Source organism: Trichosurus vulpecula, chromosome 1 (assembly GCF_011100635.1).
Source record: "Trichosurus vulpecula isolate mTriVul1 chromosome 1, mTriVul1.pri, whole genome shotgun sequence".
Classification (NCBI taxonomy): domain Eukaryota; kingdom Metazoa; phylum Chordata; class Mammalia; order Diprotodontia; family Phalangeridae; genus Trichosurus; species Trichosurus vulpecula.
In genome coordinates this window covers 202,391,867-202,418,414 of record NC_050573.1, presented here as the reverse complement: position 1 = coordinate 202,418,414, position 26,548 = coordinate 202,391,867, and the positions used below count along the sequence as shown (strand labels likewise).

The 26,548-nt window shown below is 37.1% G+C and overlaps 1 protein-coding gene across 2 annotated transcripts in view; it reads right to left on the bottom strand.

The window, feature by feature from the left end:
• ZNF516 (zinc finger protein 516) overlaps window positions 1-26,548 on the bottom strand; it is a 148,442-nt gene that overhangs the window by 15,105 nt on the left and 106,789 nt on the right. For both annotated transcript variants that reach the window (XM_036763336.1, XM_036763340.1), the window contains exon 3: window positions 4,025-5,512. In XM_036763336.1, the coding sequence (XP_036619231.1) occupies window positions 4,025-5,512 (1,488 nt within the window). The remainder of the gene's footprint in view (window positions 1-4,024; window positions 5,513-26,548) is intronic.

The window sequence follows — 26,548 nt, the reverse complement described above, 5'->3', positions numbered from 1 at the left end:
TCAGTCTTCCTTTAATACTTACCAAAAATAGTAACTCACAATTACTCATCTTTATATGGCATTTTAAAGTTTACCAAGTGCTTTCCTCAATACAACCCTGTACCTTTTTAGATTAAAAAGAATATCTTCCCAAGATAAATAAATCAGTCCTATGTAGTGGCATCATGGGCCCAATAATAATAAATGACACAATTCTTTCATTCCACTAGTGTAAAATTATTTCTCTTCCAATTCATTTTTTTAAAAAAAGGAATTAAATCAGTTTAAAATCTAAAGCGCCAAATAACTTGTTCTACTGGTGTGACTTCCTACTAGGCAAAATCTCATCAAATAGGGATTTAGGTAAATTAACGTCACTATTTCAATAATCTATGATGTAACTTAGATAGTGTAAGTACTGCCTCAACTGATGCAGATCTTAATTCCTCCACGACATAATACAAGGACTTTGAAGCACTATGAGGTCAACAAATCCATCAAATGGGCCAACATGGTGGTGAAACTCACCAAATTCATCTAAGCTACTGCTCACATGAAATAGACATTGTCAATCACAACATCTAGATGTAAAACCTTTACAACTTGACAGGACCTGAAATTTAAGAAACTTAGATCAACTTCACCCCTCAATGAAGTTCCTATTTATTGTAAAACGCTGTGACTACAATCATGTCGTCTTAGTTTTTTTTTTAAATCTAAACTGCATTCATAGGATTTCAAGCTATTAGAAAAGGTAGAGCCCATATAATCTAATCTCTTCATTTTACAAATGAGGAAACTAGACCCTTAACTTGCCCAAGATCACATGGGTAGCAGAAATGTGAAGGAAAAAAGTTCTTTCATTATTGGTCAGCTTTAAAAAAAAAATCAATGTAAGAACAATTTTTAAATGTTACTAACACTGTATATAGAAACATTTAAGATTTTTTTTTTTTGGAAAGAAAACCTAAAAAAAAGTCAATGTAAGAGCAATTTTTAAATGTTACCAAAACTGTATATAGAAACATTTAATTTTTTTTTTGGAAAGAAAACCACAAAACTGTGGTAGCTGTTGTTCAGCCTTAACACAGGACACATAGGCTTTAGATTGGAATAGGAATACATGTGCTTTGGGGGAGAGAAAAGGTAGAAAAATCTATTTGGTTTGGGGGAAGAAGATTTTCTTTTAAATAAATTGGATGGTGTAATGTAAAGAGCATAAGATTTAGAGGGGAAGGGCTTGGGTTTAAATCCTAGCCCTGTCACTTCCCAGTCTGGTTCAAATCCACCTTTAGAGCCTTATTATGCATTATTCTATTCACCTTCATGAGGTCCATAATCTAGCCAAACGGTCCTTCTTGCCACTCCGCATACATGACACTATGTCCCACATCCATGTCATCGAATAGTTTGTCCTATGCATACCCTCCTCATCTAGGCCTCTTAGAATCCCTGGTTTCCTTCAAAACTCAGTTCTCCTTGAGAGTAGGAGTTGTCTTTTACCTTTTTTTGTATTCCCAGGACTTGGCACAGCACCTAACACAGTAGACGCTTAATAAATGTTTACTGACGGACTGGCCTATGTGAGGTCTAGTAATGTAAATATCTTTACGACTTTGGCAAGACAATTCGCCGGGCCTCAGTTTCCTCACTGGAAAATGAAGGGGTTGGAAGAAATGACCTATAAGGTTTCTTCTGACTCTAAATCTATGTTTGTATGATTCTATGAATAGATAACAAAATACAATTCCCTCCTCTTACTAGAAATGGGACTGCTGTGGACGCTATATGTTACATATTATTCGGTTCTGTTTAATTACTTTTCTTTGTTACAAGAGACAGTCCTATAGGCAAGACGGTATGTTACAAAATCACTATCGCGTTGAAAACAAAAGACATCAAACAAAATTTAAAAATAAATTTTTCATGGCTCCCCGTTGCTGATAAAATAAAGTCAAGTCTAAAAAAAAGGGGCTCAACTAATAACTCTTATTTCATATTCATCCTTTACCACAATTTCACACATCACTCTGTGGCCTAAGACCTTACCTTCATTCTAGAAAATTTAGAAAGATCTTCTAGCTATGAGAAATAGTGACAGAAGGACTGCATTAATTGACCACATAGCAATAACATGGGAACAGAGTGGACTTTACTGCCAAATAATCCACTCATTTATAGGACAAAGAAATCCCATAATCTAAAGGCAGTTTATATGCTTTCATATAAACAAACACCTTTATTTCTTCACTCTACGCATACTGCCTTTTAGCTCATGGACTTTCAACCAAAATGGCTGAAAAGTAACAATGAAGATTGAAGAAGTTCTTACTAATAATATGCCCTCTATTATACAATCTTATTTTTTTTTATAAGAATAGAGACTAAACGTATAATTTCTTTAGGGAACTCCCAAGTAAAGAAATTCTCTCTACCAATGCAGGTCAGCACCTTCTCTGAGCCTTGTATCATTAAGAGAGTTTCCTAGAGAAATGAAGACTTAAATGACTTGCCCTGGGGGTCACAAAACCATTATCCATCACAGATAGGACTTGAACCCAAGTCTTCATAGGTTTGAGGCCAGTTGTGAAGCCCCTATATAATGCTGCCTTTCTCAAAGGTTCCTCACACATGATTCTAAGCCAGTATCACCACTATGTTCCGTATTCTACTCTTTAACAACCAGAGCTATTTCACAAAACCAAGAATTATGTCCTTCCCTTGAGAAGTCTGCCTCTATTTTCAGAAAACAAATATTCAATGATCAGTCATCCGCCCCCCTCCTCATCAGCATTACTGAAGTTCACTCACTCACACATTCACTCTTTTGAAGAAATATTTATTTTGCATTCACTTTGTATTTTTATGCTGCCTTGCTTTTACTCAAATCAAGGTTAACATCACCAAGGGGGAACAAATGATAAATCCTTAGAGCAGTAGTTTCCAAGTGTGGTCCAAAAACCTCTGGGGCTCCTCTGAGATCCTCTCAGGGAATACATGAGGTCAAAACTATTTTCATAGTGATACCAAGACATTTTCACTTCTAATAGGTTAAAAATCTAGCAAACATCAAAAGATATAGCTCCCATAAACAAAAGTTCTTGGAGGAGTAGATCTGAAACAATTTTTAAGAATGGAAAGGAGTCATGAGAAGTTATATAACTGCTGCCTTAGAGAAAAATTTCAAAGATGGAGTTTTTGTTTCATTTTGGTTTTTAATAATAAATCCTCAGTATTCAGGTACCTCACTGTATTTTGTGTTTCAAATAGCCTTTAAAAAAACAGAAACAATATATTTTATAAGCTCTGTAGAGCATGTGGTAAGCTGTAAACAGTTTTCTTATTAAATACTAACATAAAAAATAGAGGAAAAGTATCCTACAATCCATTTTTAAAACACCTTCTTCAAGTTTATTATTTCCAAGAATTTTAAATGGAATACTTATATCATGTAAAACCCTGTTTACTTGTTTCTGATCACAGAGTGTATATATTTTAAAATAATACACATATAAAAATAAAACTTAAAATAGTAACTCAAAATGATTACTCATCTTTTGAGAATTAAGGACAATGACTAGCCAAGGATTCTTTGTTTAGAATGACAAAGGAAGTAAATCACAATCAGGTCTGCGGGTTCTTGGCACATTTCTGCGCAGAGGAAATTTAAATGGGTTCCCAAATTCACATCATGCAGGAGCCTAGAGAGAGACCTTATTTTTCCCCAAAGCAGGAAAGTTTATGATGTGTACTAACACCAGCATATCACTAGGGTATCAGTGTTACAAGGGAACTGAAACATCTGTGTAACTCTACCTTCACTCAAAGTAGTGGGTGAGGGAATATAATATAAATGCTCTGCAATGAAACAGATACATCTGACCTGCATTTGGGAAGTCACACAGCAGGTGGGAGCAGCATCCATGACCCTCCAAGTGGGAAAAATTACTCAAACTGTCTCAGAAAAGACATTGTTTATATGGGGTCTGGTTACATAAATGACTAAGAAGTCACAGAGAGGAAAGAAAGGTACTACAAGTCTTACCTCTATGTTCTAAGGCAGGGCCATTAGCACCCCAGCTCTGGTAGAGCGTAGCAAGGTCCTTTGGAATGTACGTCTTGAAAATGTTTAGAATGTCCAGGCGTTTGTCATGTCCCTCAGGTGCTGGCTCTTGTTTGAGGGAGTGTAAAACTGAGGAAGCTCCTGTCACAGTGGACTGAGCTTGCATCACTGGGCTTCCCCTGGATCCCACGCTGCAGTTGGCCAGTGTCCTCAGCTCATGTGCAGCCTTGTTGTGGGGCTCCCGAGGAGACAGGGAGGGACCTTCAGATTTCAAATAATGCTCGGTTTTACCCAGAGGTGGATACTGAGGCTGAAGGTTGAACTTGGCCTTCATGGAGTCAGATGTACAGTGTTTATTTGCAGTGGTAAAGCTGGCCCCCACTGGGGAAATCAAGTATTTCTCTGCTGGCTTACTACCGGTGAGCTGGGGGTTTGCCCTCGATATGACTGTCTGGGTAGGCGTTATGCTTCGGCTATAGCCGCCTGCATGCACCAGTTTGGAGTTGGATTCATACTTAGGTTTCAGCTGCGGTGAGTGCTGCGAAGCTGAACTGTATTGCTCTTGGGCATGGGTCATTTTGGTTTGCCGATACCCATCAGGACCTGATGCCCATGGCTCAGAGTTGCCACCCAAAGGGCTGTCCTTATTCTTAGGCATACTAGCTGGTTTCACTGTGACTCCCAGAGGGGAACTGCTTTTGGATGCTGACAACCCACTGGGGCCCTGGGTGCGTGTGAATCGGGCAATGGGCAAGGGCTGACAGTCTTTTCCCCCAAGAACAGGTGGAGGTCCAGTGCGTCCACTTCTGGCAAGAAAAACTATGGTATTCTTTATACCCTTATAACCATTCTGCTGGATCCACTGAGGAGCCATAGAGTTGCAGCTCACTTTGTGCCAGATTCTTTTGTGCATCCACAAAACTTCTGGGTAGTAGGTCTTGTGGTTACAGTAAGGACATGGGTGGACAATCAAAGCAGCCTGCAAGGATGAAGCAATATCCTTATTCCTGGAATCATCTCTCGTGGATTTCTCACTTAAATCTAGTGGAATCAGGTCTGGTGCCATTATCACCTTTTTTCCTCCCCCAGGATAGTCCTTGTGCAAATCAAACAGTTTTTCTTTAGGATGACTAGCTTGGTTTTCTAATGAGACCTGAAGATCTACTGCCATTTCTGTATATGCTTGATCCATACCTGAAACAAAATCCACATTGTTGCCAGAGCCTGGAATCTCTTGCTTACGGTGAAACGCTGGCATTTTTAAGTCAAGTGAACATCTGTGTTGTTCAGCATTTTTAGAAGCATCTTGGATGTTATTTTCAAGTATTGGAACAGAAATAGTTATTCCTAATTTTGATTCACTGGCCTTATTTTCTGACACGTTACCACTTCCAAATTGACGACTGTGATCTCCATGAGGCAGCACCGTAGGTACCTCTTCGGAAAACTTGCAATTGTACGGTTTTCCTCCTAGAGAACCCAAAGTAAAATAAAAAAGTTACCACCTCTCATTTAAACGTAGAGGTAATATGAAAAGGAAATTTAATAACTTTACAGAAATGTTAATATACTAGTACCATAAAGGCACTGAAGCTAATTGCTTTCAACATACTTTATTTTCAAGAAAACCGCAACAGTGTCCTGGACCTTAGCTGTCTTTGAATTGAGTCTCCCTGGTTTATGGATAATCCATAGTGAAAAACAATACGACAATCACTCTATTTTGCTTAATAGGACACAAAAATATAGTAAGAAAATTCACTGTTGATACAGCTAGTTTATACTTTAATAAAAAGCAAAAGCATTTGTGTTTCTATTATAATTGCCTACTTCCGAGCCATAAAACTTGACTCCAAGCAGGAGTATAGTGCTTTCTCAGGTACTGTACTTTACAGTTTGCAATTCTTTCGTTTGTATTCTTTTCTCAGAGTCCAGTGCAAGGTTGCAACCTAATGCTACAAGGAAGAGATGAAACTCCCAGGACAAGGCCCAGTGTTTTCTGGATAACTTAGTCATAATATGGAGGGGAAGAGGAGTGATAAAAATGTTTTCTTGCTAATTATGACCTCGCAAAATAGGTTTAATTAAAACCTCTAATGAGCAGTTTAAAAAAATACAGAAAGGTAATTCTGTCTACAAATGATAATTATTGAAAGGATATGAACAATTTTTAAAATTAAAAAAACTGTTAATCACTTAAAATTTTCAAACTCAATAGTCAAAGAGAAGTAAATTAAAATAATCTGGGGAAAATGCCTCACAACCCTCAAATTGACAAAAAAAAAGTAATAAAAGAATGCTTGTGGGATTGTGGAAAAATAGATATACTCCTTTGTTGATGGAGAAGTCTTTTCTGAAAAGGAATGTGGCAATACACAGTAAAAGTTCCAAAAATAATCATACCTTTTGACCTAATAATTTTACTTTTGGAAATAGATACTAAAAGTGTTATCACAAGCAAAGCAAAAAAGGGCTGTTCAAAAACTTTAATAATTTTACATTTAATTTTTAAAAATTAGAAGGAAATGAAATGTCTCAATAATAGGGAATGCTTAAAGTCGAGTAAATTAATGAAATGGAATACTATAGAGTAATTTAAAATGCCAAATATGAATAAGATAAAAATATGGAAAGACCTTTATGAAATAAAGGGAAAAAAAGAGTCAATAAAACAGAGATCATACTAACAAAACTATAGAAGATTAAAAGTGAATGGAAATGAAAAGACCAAAAAGAAAAAAAGAAAGATAAAAGCCTTGGAAACTTGGACAGAGTGAGTGAAAAGCCAGGATATTTTATTTGTTGGAATTAATTTAATGTAGAAAATTTACTAAACAAGTCAAATTGTGTTTTTTTTTTTAAATTAAAGAACCAAAGTTACTCCATGAGTAAAGGAAACCTGCTAAAGAATCTGGCTCATGAAAATAAAATATTGTAGGGGGGCTATCCAAACCTATCAGACTACAACCTATCTTTCCAGGCCTGTTTTACTCGATCCCTCTTCATGTACTCAGCCAGCTGTTGCGCAATCTTATTCTGCCCCCTTATAACTGCCTTTCCAGAAGTCATCCATTCTTGATGCCTCATAACACTGCCTGTTGAATTCCTCCAATTCCTCAAGGCCCAGCCCAGGTGCTACCTCTCCATGAAAGCTTACTTGACAGCCTCATCAAAAAATGATCTTTCCCTCCTATTTCTTACATCATTTTGTCTAGAGCCCCTCCTTTGTTCCTATTGCATTCTACTCTATATCATATTTATCTATGTTCATGTCTCAATGATCCTCCCCAATTACATTTTAAGCTTCCTGCGGGTAGGGGCTATATTGTGCCTTACCTTTATACTCACAGGGCCTAGCAAAGTGCCATGAAGGTTTTTGCTTTGATTTGTTTGGGTTTTTTTTTTTTTGGAAGGGGGACAGGGAGAAGGAAATAGACCTATAAATAAATGCATTAGTATGTGGAACTCTCAGTAAGGAAAACACTTTCATGTATGCAGATCTGCAACTTGTCTATAATTTATCTTAGAGTTACCTGAGGCACTTAAGGGTTAAGTGCCTAGTCCAAGACCAGACAAGCCAGGACAGATAAGAAAAAGGCAGAATTTAAACCCAGGACTTCCTGACTCTAAGGAAAACTCTTTATCCACTACACTCCCTATCACCTTGCCTATAAATAGGTGCTTAATAAATACAGTTTACTTAATTGAATTAAGAAGAGGGTACCTTGAGATGTAAAGAATAAGGAGCTTGCCTTATTCACTGTTACTTAACAGTGTTAAAAGACCTCAGAAGTTATTGTCTGTCTGAAGCCTTTCCAAAGTAGATTCAGAGAAGTAGTTTTTTATGGCCGTAAATGAATATCTCATACAGTACAAGAAATAATAAACATCTGGGCTATATATGTGATATTCCAATTTATTTATTCATCAGGAAAAGGTACTACAGGCCATAGGAAAAAATATTTCAAGTCGGAAAGGACCTTAATGGTGATCTAATCTAATCCACCCCCCTTCCCTTATCTTACATATGAAGAAACTGAAGTCTAGAGAGTTTAAAGTTACTTACCCAAGGTCATTCAGGTAGTAAGAAGCAGAGAAAGAATTGTACCCAGGACTATAAATCCAGTAATGAATCATGTAAAAATGTGATCTCAGATAGAAGAGCTTGGATGCTCACAGAAAATGGGAAGGAAGAGTCTGCCAGACAAAGAAGAGTAGATAGAAAAACTGGGAAGAAAATTAGGAAGGGAAAGGAAAAGGGCAGGTTTTATATAACTATTAGTAGAAAAAAGAGAAAGTCAACCAGCGAAAGGAATAATTGGGTGTATGGCTACATTATATGACCATAAAAAATGTCCTAGCGAGTCATACATATGGTGAATCTGGGCCAATATTTTCCCCATTGTTCTGGGAGGGTTCTGAAGCATTTTGTTTTCTCTCCTTGATAGCAGCCTTAATGATTTTGTGACCCCTTAATAGCACACTGCAGATCTAGTGTTCATGGATTTTCTAAAACCTTACAAATTTTTTTTTTTAGCTATGCCACCATTAGGGAGTTTTGAATGTCATAAGCTTATTTCTACCCATTATATTAAAGAGTCTTTAATTTTATCTTAGACTTAGCTCTTCCAAGGTTCCACTTCGGGTTCCATACCAGGACTCTATAATGAAGTCTGTGTTTTCCCTATCTTTACATGCTATGGGGAGAATACGGAGTCAGGGAGGTAGGTGGCTATCAGTTTTGAAAGTCCTGGAGAGGCTTCAAGGGCTCTCCATGGCCAAATCTACAAACCAGTACTAACTGGCTCCTACAGTGGAGCAGTGCCTACAAGGGAAATATCCTCTTTGACAAGGATCTTTTGGTGTTTAGAGAACAAAACTGAACAGTATTATACCAAATTCTCCTCTGTAGGAAAGGGAACAAAACTGAATAGTATTATCCCAAACTCTCCTCTGTAGGAAAAGGGAACAAAACTGAATAATATTATCCCAAATTCTCCTCTGTAGGAAAGAGTATTGTAGAAATGTTCCAGTATTAACACTTTCTGGAAACAAACCATTTTTCCATACAAATACATCTGGCTAAAATGGTACATAATGGAATGGATCATAACTGAGATGAAGACCGGACTATATGAAAAGATAGATAGACAGACAGATAGATGGACAGATAGCACATTTATTAAGTGTCTATTATGAGCTAGCACTACGCTAAGCACTGGGGATACAAAAGAAATAAAACAAGACAGTTCCTACACTCAAGGCACTTACATTCTAATAGAAGACAAAACATAAAGGGGATTTGAAAAGTGGAGCTGGCAGAGTACTTGGCCAGATTAAAAAATTTATGATTCTCTCAGGAGGAGTCGTACTTTTTTGTTTGCTTTGTTTTAACTGGGTTTTGAGAAACTTCAATATGTATGTGTAATTGAAAGTGGATAATTGCATGTATGTATGTGTATACATAGACATATATATATACACACGTACATATATATACATATATATATATACACACACACATGTACATATATATACATATATATCTGACAACTTAGAATGTTCTTTGACACTTCCTCTTTTGGAGCAAGAGACAAAACCAATGAATCTCTTCAAATTGGTTAAAAATCAATTCTAAGATGATCTTCATCACAGCAGTAATGCTTACTTCACAGAATGCATTTACTATGGAGCTGAAGGGAGCAGACTGACAAATGTTTGGTTTCAATTAGTATGTAGTTAATGAGCCACTGTTAAGCAAATTTAAAGGGCTACGTCCATATATAAAATGTTACCAATCCAAAGCAATACGCGAATTGATGAGGATGAGATGGATGATGGATAAATCGTTCCACTCACATGAGCTCAAAAAACTAACATTTAACTAAAGCCAAACAGAGTTGTAAAGTGCATCCTCCCCCTGGGATTATCCTAAAGCACTGAAGGGTAGCCATATGTTTGGGGTTGGATTCTCATTGCTATAAAAGTGTATTTAACCTCGACTTCAATTCAGGGGGAAAAATGTCTTAAGTCTTTGTTTAATTCAAAGTAATTAGGTTAAAAATAACCCATACATTTGCAGTCCCAAGGGACTGAACGCTCATTCTGTTAAGGTCATTTTCAAATTCTCAACGGGTTAGTCTGAGAAGGAGGAAAAAAAACCCTGTTTTTTCCTGTATTATAGGGGATAAGAATTTATGAAAACACATGCCCCATACTATTAGTACAATTTATAATTTAAAACAAAGAGGCTGAGAGCAACAATGTAACATGACACCACACATCTGTGGTATTTTCAAAGAACATCTGTCAAAGCCCAAAACATTTGTGCTCCCAAACTGGACTCTAAAGCTGCACAATCTAAATTCAAGTGGTTGTACTTTTGACCAATATTAAATAACAAACTAAAAGAAAATAGTAATACTCTGAATCAAAAAGCAACACTGACAAAATGTCTCCAAAGAATGTGGATACTTTACATTGGAAACAGATTATCATTTCTTGCAATTAATAGGTATAGAAGGTTGACAGTATGGATACCATTGAACTAGGTGAAAATGTGAAAGGAAAAGAGTTCACTCAGGACAAAAACTGCTGTCAGAGAAAAATGAATTACCCTTCCTATGACAGCACTTTGTAAATAAGAAAGGAAGGAAGGAAGGAAGGAAAGAAGGAAGGAAGGAAGGAAGAAAGACATATATAATCTTTATTTTTGTTATTATTGTATTAGTAATAATAAACTTTGGAAGAAAGTGTGTTGGGGAGGGGTACTTTGAGATAGTGTGGTTTGACTGATACAAGCAAAAATAAGGATTTTACGGGGGGAAAATCAGTCTTATCAAAATTAACCACTTTTTTTGGCTGAAAAATCAGTTGTGACAGAGGCAACAACACACCAGGTTTGTGCATCTGATCATTTTGGAACTTTTTCTCTTCATTAAACTAGGAACTGATTATTTTAAACATCGTAAGTGGCAAATTCAAGTTCAACTGAAAATTAGTTAAGAGACAAAACAGTTGAGTGGAGATATAGATATATACACATACATGTATGTATAAATGTTTGTATATATGTACATATATACATACATGTGTACGAACAGACACATGTAGTTTAAAATACTATAAAGTGCTAATAGTAACATAATGATTTTAAATTATTTTTATCCCTGTTTTCTCTGCCCTCTTAACACAACTTTTTTTAAGGCATGGGCAAAGTCTTTAAAGCACTAGAACAAAATATTTCTATGTCCTGTGCACTGCAGACATTACCGTCATTTGGTACATGTTTCATTAAAGCTAAGTTGAAGCAAAATTCTACAAATGGGGTATTTTTGATGATCCTGGGGATATTATAATTCTCATTCCCAGTTAAAACTTTGCAGCCATCTCTAATTTATTTTTCATTTTTTCATTTTTCCACCCCCTTTTTGTACTGATAATACAACGTATCCCAGTTATTGACAGCTCCTTCAATAACTCCATTTTAAATTTTCTTCTATGGCAGCTTTTCTGCTACTATGTCATGCTTCCGCCTAACACACAGTCTTAATTCAGATAACATCACAATTCAGTTGAGGCTGGCTATTGTTCTTTTCCTCCCAGGCAGAGCTTAAGGAGAGAGACAATGTAAATGAAGAAGCCTTTGGCCCTCTCCATCTAAGGCTGACATGTGGCTCATGAATACAGCCTTCTCTTCTTTGCCTCTTTGCATTTGTTCTATCCTGCTTTTAGGTGAAAGTACTGGAGATAGCTATGACCCAGTGAACTTCAAAAGCCCATAATGATTAACTACCAGAGGCCCAGGAGCCATCGGCTGTGCAAAGTTTTATAGCCAGCCAGTCCATCATTCAGGCCTTATAGCTATGCAATGTAAACCTGGTTAGGCAAATGCTATGTAGAAACTACATAGTGAGTATGAAGAGTTTTTTGTAGCAAAACTCTGCACTCACTCTTCAGAGTCAGGGAGTCCTTCAGAGTGGGGAAAGCCCCCAAGGACTTTGAAGGTATAAAGGAGAAAGTATCTTGAGGCATTGGAGGAAATATCTGTACTTCTGTTCTTCATGTATCTTCTAAATAAATATCTATGGTATTGAGTGATATTAACTGGGTCACTGGACTAGAGTAATAATCACTGGAGGCTAACAGTGGGAGGAACATACCAGAATGGAGACTCGGGCTGATAACATTAAAGGAGAATCACTCCATTCACTCTGAAGAGTGAGGGCAGAGCTTTACTACAATCTCACCAACAGTGTATTAGTGTGTCTGTCTTCCCACAGCCCCTCCAACTTTTTTCCATTTCCTCTCAGATCTGCACTCCCCAGAACCATGCATCCTCATCTTCAACCTGACCATTTTCTACACTGGTGAACCAAGAAATTACTGACTTGACCCAGATCATAGAGCTAACCACATGCTAGAAGCTGTACTTGAATGAAGGTTCTCATGACTCTGGAGCTGGTACTCCCTTCACACACTATAGCATTCATAATTCCCACTGCTATAGAATGCAGTAGTAGAAATCGTGCAGTGTAACTGAGGGCATACTGGATTTAGAATCCTAACACAAGTTGCAAGTGGGTCCACAGGCAAGTGTCTTAATTACACTGAGCCTCAGTTTCCCTCATATGTAAGTAATGAGGGCTATAAATTTTTGTAGTGCAAGGTGGTTGTATCAAAAGAGATAACATATGCAACGTTCTTTATAAATCTTGAAGTGATATGTAAATTTATGTATCATTCTTCTCATCTCTCTTTATGAGATCCACATAGAAATGATCCTAGGATAAGGCCCCCTAGGCTGCTGTCATTCCCTTATATTTGATGGTCTATGGACTATTACATAATTGGAAAAAATAACTGGTTTTGTGGCCAAATAAAAGTTTTATGATGTTAGCTCACAGGCTCAATGTTGGTAAAACTCCAGTAGCAATCAGGACAATGGAGAGGCTATATACCTCACCCTGTTTCCTCATGATTTTGATCTCCTCTTGTTAGCGTTCTATATTTTGAAAACGTTGGGTTCTATGTAGCTTAAGTATTTGGTATGGTGATATCTATTATTGTTAATATCATTTCTTTTGAGATTCAAATAGAAATAATGATGATAACGATATCTGAAACAACAGATCAAGAGTAGGCCCTAAATTAATATACTCCTCGTCCCCCCATAATCTAAAGCAACATACAAAGATGTAGAGAGGCTGCTTAGTTTTTAATTTTTTAAAATATTCTCCCAAGTCTATATTAAAATAAAAATTCTAATTCTGTGCTTAAGCTTTGACAAACTAGACATGAGCTGGAGCAATGTGTATCCAAACGAGGAAATAAAAATGGCTCATTTTGTACATATACATAGCAGAAACATACTAACCGTGGCTTCTAATAGTACCAGAAGTTCACTGTTCAGAATTATTACCTTTAATTGTTTTTAACCCCAGAGGTAACATCTTCAACAACAAAAAATCTACTACCCTTTAAAATGCATAGAGATATAATAAATGCACTTTGTAGGATACATTATTCCCCTTTCACTTTAATGACTGATTTGGGTTCCACTGATCACTCTTAGTTTAGTTTTTACATTCATTTTAAGGCACTTAATTCTTAGCACATATTAGTGCCTCAGTTCTTTTCCCCTCTCAATTAAAAAACAGACAACCAAAAAACAACTTTATTTTCCCTTACTCCTCAGAGAGATGAAATGAGATATGGGAAATGGAGCAATGTACTGGGTGCCAAGAGTCCTAGGTCCTATTCTTGGCTCTAAATATGGGTATATCTTGTGACTTTGGGAAGCTAACTTAAAGCTCTCTGTGTTTTGGCTTCTCCAAATAGGTATATGCTTTCTTATCATCTATCTACCTACCCCATGGCACTTTTGCATTCATTAAAGAAATAATAATCACAGTGGACTCTCTGACGCCTAAATTTGATTCTTTTAGATATTTGTGTACTCACCAAAAATCTCTCCTCCCTAGCTCCTTGCTCCCTGAATTCTAACTATACAACTAAAGGTTTTGGATGGTGCCATTAAATAATTAATTTCATCCTGAAATGATCACCTCAACCTATGTTTTCTAAGCAATCTAGTTAGATGATTTCTTTTCACATCTTCTCAAGATAGGAAATTGCCAGCACTTTGCATTGCCTTTTGTTTTCTGAAGGTTACATCACCCTCTAGTTTCATTCAAAGAAAGGTCTTCTCTTACCTTCCAGCCAGGTGAGAATGATAACAGCTAATAACTAATATCTCTACAGTACTTTAAGGTCCGTAGAGTACCTGACACATCTTTTCTCATCCTTACAACAACCCTGGGAGGTGAGGATGACAACAGCAGTTAACAATTACACAATTCTAACTATGTGCCAGGCACCACACTAATCATTTCACAATTATTATCTGATGGGCTCCGCACAACAACTCGAGTAGGAAGGTGCTATTCGCATCTCCATTTTACAGATGAGAAAACTAAGGCAAAGAGAGGGTGACTTCCCCAGGGTTGCATAGCTAGGAGGTATCTGAGGCTGGATCTGAAACCAGGTCTTCCTGACTCCAGACTGACCACCCATTCTGCCTCCCATTCAGTAAATCCCAGTGGCTCCCTATCACCTACAAGATTAAATCTAAAAGCCTGTGTCTGGCATTCAAAGCCCTTTTTCACTTAGTCCCTACTCTCATCTTCTTCTAGGACCTTATGCCCACCCCACCCCATGTACTCTTCTGTCCAGTGACACTGGCCTCTTTACTGTTCCTCACACAGGACATTCCATCTCCAAACTCCAGCCATTTACCCTGGCTGTCCATAATGCATGAAATGTTACTTCTCATCTGCCTTCACAGGGGCAACTTGGTATTGCAGTGGATGGAGAGCTATCTAGCCTCTGACATTTACTAGCTGTGTGACCCTCAGAGGGTCCCTTAACTTCTGTGACTCAGTTTCTTCATTTGTAAAATGAGGATAATAGTAACTTGCTTCCCAGGTTGTTGAGAGGATGAAATATGATAATATTTGTAAAGGGCTTAGCACAGTGTTTGGCACATAGCAAATGATATATAAACGTTTGTTATTATCATTATTATCAATCTCTGTCTCCTGGATTCTCTGGCTTCCTCCAGTTAAAACCCTACCTTCTAAGGAAGCCTTTCCTAATTCCTCTGAATTCTAGTACCTTCCCTCTGTTGACTGTTTCCTATTTATTGAGTACATAGCTTGTTTGTACAGCACAGAGTTGTTTGAATGCTGTGTCCCCATTAGAGTGGGCACTCCCTTTTGCAAGCAAGCAGGGAATGTCTTTTGCCTTTCTTTGTAACCCAGAACTTAGCACAGTTCCTGGCACATAGTGCTTAGTAACACCATCTAGCTGCCTTAGTAAGTGATTTACTAGATTTCTAAACCAATAGTTAAATTTTCAGCATTTGGGGTTTGTCTTATTTAAATCATCTCTGTGTTTCTTCTGGTAAGCTTACTGTGTCTTCTCTGGAAATCTTCAAAAAATCCTACATAATCATGAGGGTCAGGTTTTCAACAAAGAGAATATCATGCTTTAAGTTCCTGGAAACAACTGTTTTTCTTGTACTAAAAAATAAATAACGTTTTGAGGGGATGAACAGATGAGTACAAACAGTGCCAATCATCACTGACACCTTTTATTAAACTGATTACTGTCAAGGAAGATGGGAGTGGAGGAGAGTGTCAGTAAAATACCACTATTTGTTTAAGTTAAAAAAATAAAATTACAAGCTGTTCAGTTTAGCAAGGGAAAGACTAAGTTTCATGATTTCCAAGGAAAAAAATGTGTCAACTAATTTTATTCCATGTCAGTTACAGAAACTTTCTCTTATACAACTTAGCTCCCTTTTTTGTTCCATTGTCCTAAATACCTTGAAGGGTAAGGCCTAATATAATTGAAAATAATCCTGAATTTTTGCCTTTATCATGACTGTGTTTTAGTTTTTTTTTTTTCAACTTTTCACCTCTTTTAATCCACCCCCCCCAAAGAATATTTTAAAGTATACGAAAGAAAGATATTTCAAGACTTTGGCTGTGTTCTACAGTTTCATGTCCTACAATGGTCAAATCCATCCATGAGTTCCTCTTTATTTGTACTGTTAAACATTTTAAATATCGCATCTCATCATTTCTGTAACCTGACCTCTGCTGCACAAAACTCCTCATTGTATTGTTCGCTTCATCCCCTCAAAAGAGCTGTGAAATGTTCCTGAGGATGAATAAGAAAAAATGCCACTGGAATTCACAACTCATAACATTCTTGATTCTGAATTTGACTAATCTCTCTAGTATTGTCTCGTTGGACACCTGCTGCCTTGTGAAAACAAAACCCACTGAGCCCTCACAATGTAGGCAGTGAAAACATGAATAGGCGACCAGCAGACTAATTCAATAAAGTTTGTTCAATTTGTAGGTCTTGCTCTTAAGATACTTAGATATGTTTGGGCATCAGGGTTGCAAAAATTATAAAGACCAGTCCAAAGATAATTTTTTCAGCCAACTAAATAAGTGAAAATCAAATCCGTTTAACCACGATAGCCCTTTTCCTCAAGCTACTTAAATACAATAGTAAAATATGCAAAATCATTAATCAGACAGTCATGTGATATACCAACAGGGTGTTAATGTACATTTAATAATCCATAAATAATTTTAAAATCCCTCATGTTCTATGTAAATTATTGTACCAGTGGCTCTTAAATGATAGCTTATAGGTAAGGGCAGTGAGGTAATGCTACAGATGCAAATATGTCAATTATAGATGAAAAAAATAATTTTTTTCACATGATTTATTAAGAAAATTTATCTCTATGCCTCATGTTTCTGATGGTAAAAACATTATTTAGTTTCAAAAGGAATTTTCTAAAACGCAATGACAAAATGCAAATACCAAATCAACTGCATTTAGGATGTGAAATGGATTCTCCTTTTTAAAGTCTCATTCTTGGGTTACCAAAAAAAAAACCTGTTACTTCTATCATAAATTTTCCACATTTTTTTTGTTCTACTAGGATGGATACCTCTTCTGTTTCATTACAGTCAGTAGTTTTTGCTCATGTGAAGAGAGAAACACTTCTCTCTTTTAAAAATAATTTAAGTTTGATGGCTATCATTTTATTTAATTTGTTTTTCAATTTAAATTCATCAGAATAGGAAAACCTCTACCAATGTAAACTATTACTTTCTCTGGGCAACTGATAGTCTTAGAGAGTTACCTGGGACACTGAGAGTTTAAGTGACTTGCCCAACATCACACAGTAGGAAGTTCGTTCCAGAGAAAGTACTTGAACTCATCTTCCTTGCTCTAAGGACAGCTCTATATACCCAACATTGCCTCACACTACACACGTAAATGATAAAAGTTTTTACCCTCCCTTTGCTCAGGACTTCCTCCACAAAGGTTCCTTGAGTCACTGGAGATGCACGAAGCAGAGCAAAACAGAAGAGAAATGTAGAAAACAGAATTTAAGGATTTTAAAAATGTGCCTGTTATGTATATAATTCAATTATCTCATTAATTCTCACAAACATATAATAGTTTTCTTTTTTTTATTGTTACACATCTATGGCTGGAAACTGGCCTTTTTACTTTTCCAGCTAATCCTCAGCATCTCACCAATTACCTAAACAAAAAAAGGAAAAGGCAAATGGAAAATTCTCACTAATGCAACATAAAGGTCATGACCAGAAGTACCCATGGCCTATTGAGAACCTTATTACTATACAAAACATTTTCAATAGACCCACTAAAAGGAAAAAAAGTAATAATCACTATAGTTAACACCTGCTTACTTATGTGAGAATTAACCCCTTTGTGAAATTATTATATGGGGTCAATTTTAAATTACAGACAAACTTCTGGCTGCCATCAACAGATTTCTGGACTACCTCCCCCTGTTTCTACTGTCAGTTGTTTTATGCTTCAGGAATTTAAACTAATTTTAATATTAGACTAAGCAAAACATAATTAGGAATATAAATATGTTGCCAAAATATGTAATGCATTCCAAAGTAAAATATAATTATTTTTGGATTGTTTGCTATTTGGCATGATCCACATCACTCTCTCTCCATTACCACTGATACCATGTAAAAAAGGTAATTTAAATCTTTTCTGAATATAGCCTCTTCAAGGACTGTTTTCAGGAAATAAATTCCTCATAGTTTAATCAATTACAAAAGCAACTACAGGCACACACTCACTGAGTTCTTTCAGTCTGGGGAGTGAAAACATAAATAAGAAACCAAGAGAATAATTCGCAAATTCCATAGGCTAAAGAATCTCTATCATTTCTGGAGGAAACTAGTTTACATCCCAAAGGTGATCATAAACCAAAACACTGGCACCCTTTCTGGATACACACAAAAGGGTGGTCCTCACTGCCACCTTAAAACTGAAGGAAAGAAGGGGAAAGACAGTAAAAATGGGAAGAAAGGAAGACCAATACAGGGTAAAAAATTAAAAACAGCACATGATAAAAAAAATAAATTTTAGTTAATATCTTGCCCTAATACTCAGAAAAAAAATCAGTATGACTAAAATTGAATAAAAGTTTCAAGACTCAATTCAACAAATACAATTAATCCCAGAATACTGTTTGTTAAGTAATTCCTTCCTAAGAACTCTGAAAACTGATTGCAATAGAAAGTGCTCAAATATGTGTTGTTCATTCAAGGACTCCAAAACTGGTTTACAAATACTTTGGCTTCTGCTTACCTTAATTTACAACCTACTAAATACTACTACTTGGGAGTCCTTCATTATCATTCAAAAACAGTTATTGTAAGCACAGTATATTATGTTCAAGACACTGGAAGCTGTAAAGATGAATAAACATTCACTTCTTACTTGAGAAGCTTACAGACTAGCTGAGGAGATAACAGTTTTGCACAAACAACTAAAAGGCCCTTGTGTTCTAAGTGACAGGAGAGGTATAAGAGTATAGAAAAGGAAAGAGTTAACTTCAGCTAGTACGTCAGCGCAGGCTTCCTAAAAAATGGCACTTTAAGTTGGGTCTTGAAGAATGGAGACACACACACAGATGGAAAAATGCCAGTGGTAGGAGAGGAGAAAGCAACCCTTATGGGAGAAACGGCATAAGGCAAGGCCTATGAGTGGAATGGCAAGTATGTAGTCCAGTTTGGTTGGACTACAGATTATATATGTAAGGGAACAGATAAACTGGTTCTCTAATTTCTACTCCTCTTTCTATCTGCATTTTACTTTGGGGGGCATTTCTAGTTCAAAGGACTAGCAAAGATTATGGCCATTCTAAAAAGGAAATGCTTGCCATTTTTTAAAGGAAGTTGCTAATAATTTTCCAGCAAGATTTAAGGGTTGCTTTTCCTGTTTTTCTACCTATAAATAAAACATTAACCAAAGAGACAAAAAGAATATATTTTGGCATTTTTAATGAAGCCAGGGTGGTCAGAGTTTAATTTTTAAAAAGGAAACCCTGAGACAGTAAATAAAAGCCAGTTTTGAGATACAAAATCATTAAAACCCAAGTGGACTTTACAAAATCACATCATGCAATCTTCTCATTTTAAAGCTGAGAAAACTAAGTTCCATAGAAGTAAATGACTGTCCAAGGTGACCAAGATAGCCACATTATAGATCAGTTAATGAATACGGCTCTTAACATAGGCTTAAAATTATAACACCCACGTGAAACTATAGCCTAGGAAAACAGAACTGGAAGGAGATAAAGCCCTATGTGGAGGCAAAAAAGCAGGTTAAGGAAACCTAAAAGTCAGAGGGAAGGGAAGAAAGGGAAGCCCAGAAACTGATGCCAAAAAATATAGAAGAAAGAAGGATATGACCTGAGAAATACTTTCACAGAATAAGCTTTTCACTTATTATGTAAACCCCAGTGGAAATGAATTGCATAACACTAAAATTAATATGCTTTCTTGTTCTATTTTCAGATTATTGAAATTTGTAGTATTAGGAAACAAAACCCCAACACAGACACAATAGAAAAGTTCAATTCTAACTTTCTACTGCCCCCTGTAAGGATATGTATATACATATCTGACACCATTCCAGAAAAATAAACAAAGAAGTCTCCACTATAGCAAATTTTATATTTTGGATTCACATCCTAGCTCTTCACGGAGCTGTTAAATATACAAATAAGCCTATGGGGATTGTAGATAAATTAAGAACACATGGTATAATCCCCATTCTACAGACCAAGAAATTCAATCCTTGCAACAACCATTTGTGTGAAAATACTCTAAAGGTTTGCAAACTCAATTGAGTCAACATGGAAGCTAAAAAAGCTAAAGTGATCTTGGGCTCCATTAAGTAGTATACTGTAGTGCTGAGAATGAGGAAGGTGAAAATCTCACTTTTCTCTTTTGAGCACCATCCTGGAACATGACGACATGCTCAGTATTTTATAAAGGAAAGAAACGGACGAGCCAAAGAGCATCCAGATACAAGCAACTAGGAGAGTGAAAATGAGACAACTCATGCCATACAAAATAACTGGGGATGTTCAACCTGGAAAAAAAGGGAGGACGAGGAACTAATAACTATCTTCAAGTATTTGAAGGGCTATCATATGGAAGAGAAATTAAATGTGTCTGCCTCTTCCTTTCCTACCTGTGAGTTCGAAAAAGTCACTTCTCTATGGGCCTTGGTTTCTCCATCTGTTAAGTGCAGGGAAACTGAACAAATATTTGTTGAATAAATAGTGGATGACCTACATATGGTCTTTTTAAGATAGGTTCTTCTAAACAGGTAGAGTTATGCAGAAGTCGAATAGAATGAGTAAAGGGGTGGTGGGTAGAGCTCTCTGCAGATCTTCAAGTAAAGGTTTAATGACATCTGTTGAGGACATGGTAGAAGGGGTTCTTGTTCAGCTGACAGTTGAACTTGATGGCCCATGAGGTCTCCTCAGATTCTGAGGTCTTGTATTTCTATAAAATTGTGTTTTGTTACTACTGCAAATGAAAAGGACATCAGTGTCGCAGTCATAGTTGTTAAGACTATACAGCTCCCACCTTTCACAAATCACTTAACTTCCCAGTCTGTTTCCTCACCTGTTAAATGGGAAAATTTTATTTATTTTAAAGGGTCATTGTCATTTAAATAGATGTTATAGTGTTCTTAAAAGTACAAAACGTCACAGGAACATAAGGATGATGTGCAGCATTCTCGTATTTCAACGATTTGCCCACTGAACTTTGAGAGGACCAAAAAGAATTTCAATACCCTCCTTGGGCATTTCCACACTGCCACCTGAAAGGCAGGAAGACAAATCCTGCCTGCGACACTCACACAGGCTCTGTGACTGACCCTGCAGCACGAATCACTTAACTTCTCAAGTGTTCCAGGCAACATTCTCAACTACACAACAGTTGCCAATCTCAGGCGGTACAGGGAGGTTCCTCAAGGGAAGTTTCCTTTGACAATGAAATATCAGGTCCAGACCAATTAATAATAATAATAACAACAAAAGCGGTGATGATGCTGATAGCAACATACAGTATCATTTCAAAATGCCACAGAGCATCAAATTACTTCATGCTAAAATATTTGGTTGGAATTAAACTGTCAGTGTAGTTCAGAGGAAAACGCGCTGGATACGAGGGTGTTGGACTAGATAATCTCTACTGTCTCTTTCAGCTCCATCTTTCAGCTATCATCCTGTAAAAAAAAGTCAACAGGAAATTGACTGCCTTTCCTCTTTTTTTTTTCATCCCCTGTTCTGAACCTGCAATCTCAAAGGCATAGTAAACCCCCCTTACTAAGGAAGATCTGCTTCTGTGACTTACAATTACTTGAGGCACTGAGAGGCTTGATGACTTACCCAGGACCACACAAGTGAGGATCCCGGGTCTCACTAACTACAAGGTCAGCCTCTCTCTCCACCAACCTACAGCATGTCCCTCTGTTATTCCTTACCTAGTAATTAAATAATATCGCAGACTCTTTTTCAGTGGGTTGGAGGACCCTACTGGGCCACAACAAGAACCTGCTAAATAAATATTCTTTCGTCAGTCACTCATTACAGGAAAAAAAGAAATTATTGAATTATTAAATCATTTCCTCAGCCACAAAGTTCTCATAGGCCTGGGAACACAATTTAGAATTTTGGGCACTGGTCACAGGAAAATAAGATTCAATGCCGTAGGAGACCTTAAAGGTCATTTAGTGTAACTGCCTCATTTTACACATAAAGACAATGAGGCCCTGAGAGGTGAACTGATTTGTCCAATCACAGAGATAGTAACAAAGGTAAAGGAGTCTTTTCTATTATCACCCTGCTTCATTCAGGTTGAATCCACACACGCACACACACGCACACACGCACACACACAGCCCCTACAGCACATAGCCTAGCTAAGTTAGCCATTCTGATGACTGTCACAGGTAACCGATCACCTTATCATCTATTACCTGTGTTGTCATGGAAGAAACACTCTACTGAAAATCAGGAGCCCTCTAGTGGTATGCTTTGGTCTTGTTTTATTCCTCACTGTTCTTTTTAAATCAATGACTACAAAGAATACATTGATGGTAGGCTTATCAATTTCACGGAAGACAACATGACCATTAAATTGGACGATCAGGTGTCAAACAATTCTCAACAGATGAAAACAGAGCCAAAATCTAACAAGATAAAATGTAATGAAAATAAAATGTAAAGTCCTGAACTTGAATTTTTTAAAAAATGCACAAACACAAGGAAAACGTATGTCAACAGCAGTATATGTGAACAGAAACTAGGAGTCAGCAGCGCAGTGTAGCTGCCAAAAAAAGCTAATGTATCTTGGGCTGCCAAGGGTTAAACTGGAGAATGGTCAAACTGCTCCATGTACTTGCCAGATCACATCTGGATTATTCTCCTTAGTTGTTTGCATATTTTAAGCGGTAAAACAACAAATTAATGAACATCCTGAGGATGGCAGGTGTCTTGAAATTATTTCACGGAAGGAACAGTTCGTGACTGGACAGATTTGATAAATGTCTTCCAATATTTAAAGGGTTCTCAAATGGAAGTGAGATTACATTTGTGCTGTACAATTTGTAAATGTACATTGTAATGTACATGTGTACCAGGAAACCAGGAACCAGGAAAGTAGAATTTGGCTCAGTATAAGGGAGAACTTTGTAACAATCAGCACTATTTACAAAAAAAAAAAAAGAAAAGGAAAAGAAAAGAAAAGAAAAGAAAAACAGGCTCAAAGGTAGTCTGATGTGGCCCAGAGAAAGATGATTGCAGAATCAGGAAGGCCTGGGTCTAAGTTCTATTTAGGATAAACAATAACTGCATTACCCTGGGTGAATCACTTAACATTTCAATGCCTCCAGGTAAAACTCTTTTAATACGGAGCAAGTACCAACCTCAATGTTGGTAGAAATTTTTCAAAGGAGTGCCCTATGACAGAAAATCAAAGGTCCGGTTAAAAAAAAGGAATGTTACCTAATTAGCTATCAAATCCCCCCACCCCTCATCACACAGAGTGTTTAAGAATAAGCGGCTGCCTATTCAGATCAATTAAACAAGCTTTTATTAAGTGTTTACAAACCTAAGGCACTCAGAGCTGGTAACAAATAATAAAAGAGTCCCTGCCCTCAAGGAACTTGACTTCTTGGGGTGAGAGGAAAAGAAAGGAGGACGACTTAGATACAGATAAGCAAATACACAAAGTCATTGGATGGAGGTACACTAACATCTTGGGGAATCCAGTAAAGACTCCGGGAGTAGGTAACATGGTAACTGTGGTTTAATGAGAGGTAGGGATTCTGAGAGGGAGCACAGAGGAAATGGGGCATTCCAGGCATGAAGACATGAGAGGAAATGTTATGTTTGGGGTAGAGCAGGCAGGCCAGTTTATTTGGAGTGCAGAATACATGAGGGATAGTAATGTGCAACCAGCTCGGAAAAAGTCAGGAACTGTAATGTCAAGGGCTTTAAATGTCAAAGAGAAGAGCACGCATTTCATGCTAGAGGCAACAGGAATTTACTTAAGGTCCTTGATCATGTGATCATGACTGACATGGAATAACCTGTGTATTAGGAGTATCAATTTGGCCCCTGAAAGCAAGTTTGGAGAGAAGAGAGGCTGGATGTAGGGAGACCAGGTAGGAAACTCTTTGAATAGTACTTGCGAAATGGGGTACAGGCCAAAGTAGAGGGGTGTGTACGTATGAACAGAGATGAAAGAATGGGTATAGGAGATGTACAATTAACTGGGTAGGGTGACATTTGAGAGAGAAGGGTTAAGGATAACTTTTAAGTTGTCAACCTTAGTGATGGTTCCCTTGACAGAAATAGGGAAATTAGGAAGAGAAGTAGGTGTAGGGGGAAAGATAATTCTGTTTTAAACATGTTGAGCTTGACATACCTATGTTTCAACCAAGAACAGATGTTCCAACAGCAGCTGGGAGATGCAGGACTACATACAGCTCAGGTGAGAGCTGGATATGAGAGCTAGATATGTAGATTTGGGAGTGATTTGCAAAGATAGGAAAAAATGTATCCATGGGTACTGAAGAGATCATCAACTGGGAGAATGAGAAGTAGAGTGAGAAAATAAAAGGAACCGGGAAATAGCCCTGGCATACAGAAGGATCAGAGGGATAGGAAGAGCACTGTCACAAAAACCCATAAAGGAAGGAGTAGTCAACGGTGTCAAATCCTGTAGAGAGAGATCAAGAAGGATGAGGTCTGAGAAAATGCCACTGGATTGAATAAGGAGATCTTTGGTGACCTTGGGGAGAGCAGTATCAGCAAAATAGCAGTACTGAAACCAAATCACAAGGGTTGAGAAGCAAATGGAAAGTGAGAAAGTTGATGCATCAAGTGAGGACAATTTTTCTTGAGGATTCCTGCATACTGTAAAAAGTTGAACCCTATGACTTCTGAAATCCTGGCCAACTACGGAATTCTCTGATAGTCTCAGTGTTACCACTAACTGGACTTAAGAGTAAGCCGGAGGACCCCTTAAAACCTCAATTTCCTCATCTATAAAATGGGAATAAAAAACATCTGTCCAACTCACAGCAGATTGTTCAAAGATTCAAAAGTTGGAACAAGTATTTTTAAAAGTGAAAACCATTCAGGTTGTGACAATTATGGAAATAACCAAAATCACTACTGAATTGGGTCACTTGGTACCATGACCTTAAATATATCATGCCATAAAAACACAAAGACAAGGACTGTCCTGGATATGAAAATTCATCAGATTGCTGGATACATATGAAATGAGTATCTATCTGAATTTGATATTTCGACCCACACCTGTTGTTTGTTAACTTAGTATTTCACTCCCTGCATGCTATAACACACACTATAATAAAGTGATTCCAGGGATGATGAAAAAGGACACTGATCTTATTTAATATAGTTCAGTTATATATCACTGGGGCAAAGAACAGGTGCTGGCCAAATTATTTTATTCTTATATGGTCTTGATGAGTGATTGAAAGAGAAACATCTGATCCCACAGAAGGAAATGATGCTTTCTTTTTTTATAAGTCCAAGTCGCTATATTTGGAGAAGTTGGGAGACAGGACTCCACCTGGGGAAGTGGGCAAAACAATGACTTCTCATGTACTTCAGATCTTTCAGAATCTCTCAAGAGGAGCTCCAAGAGAATTTAAGGTCATATTATTGTAGAAAAGGACCAGTTTCACCAAAACAAGATATAAAAATATGTCACAGTGAAAGAATACGCAAGATAATAGAAAGAGAAAGTACTTCAAAGACTGTTTACTGAATCACCATATGGAAAGGTATTTTGAACATATGACAAAGGAGTTGCCATGCATTATCAAGTTCCAAGTTCCACCCAGGTAAGTCTTGAAAAGAACCAGATGTTTCAGAAGTTTTAACCAGATGTTTTAAAGTCTTGGTACAAATATGGCACAACTGAATAGTGATTTGGGTTATTTCCATGATCGTTACAACCTGAGTAGTTTTCATTTTTAACAGTTTTTACTGTTCATTTTTCCTCTCTCCCCCAGTCCCACCAAAATTATCAATTTTTAATAACCATAAAGTCATATAAGGCTATACAGAGTGAGAGTAGGAAGAATAACTATGAGCGGTCCAAGTAACCCTTCTTGCCATCTCGCCGCTACTCCCAACCCTGAAAGGGATCATGTACAGTCTTTAAGTATGAGATTCTATTAGTAACCTCAACATCTTAATAAAAATCCAGACAACATTTATTGTGATCACCTCAAATTACAGAGCGCTCTAAGAGTTGACACTGCACGATACACTCCCATAATTGGTTTCTTCCCCTCTTACAACGCTGATTGTAAGACAATGTTCTATTTTTTCCTTGCCATTTGTTCTTTTTTTTTTTTTTTTGTTACTGGAGGAAAAAGATCTACGATAATTTTAAAACAGCTGACATTGTTATTCTGCTGTTATTATTGCTTTTGGGGGGGGGATGTATGGAGCGTTCAAACCTAATAGAAAGATGACCTCTGAAAATAGATACCAAGAGATATCAACCATGT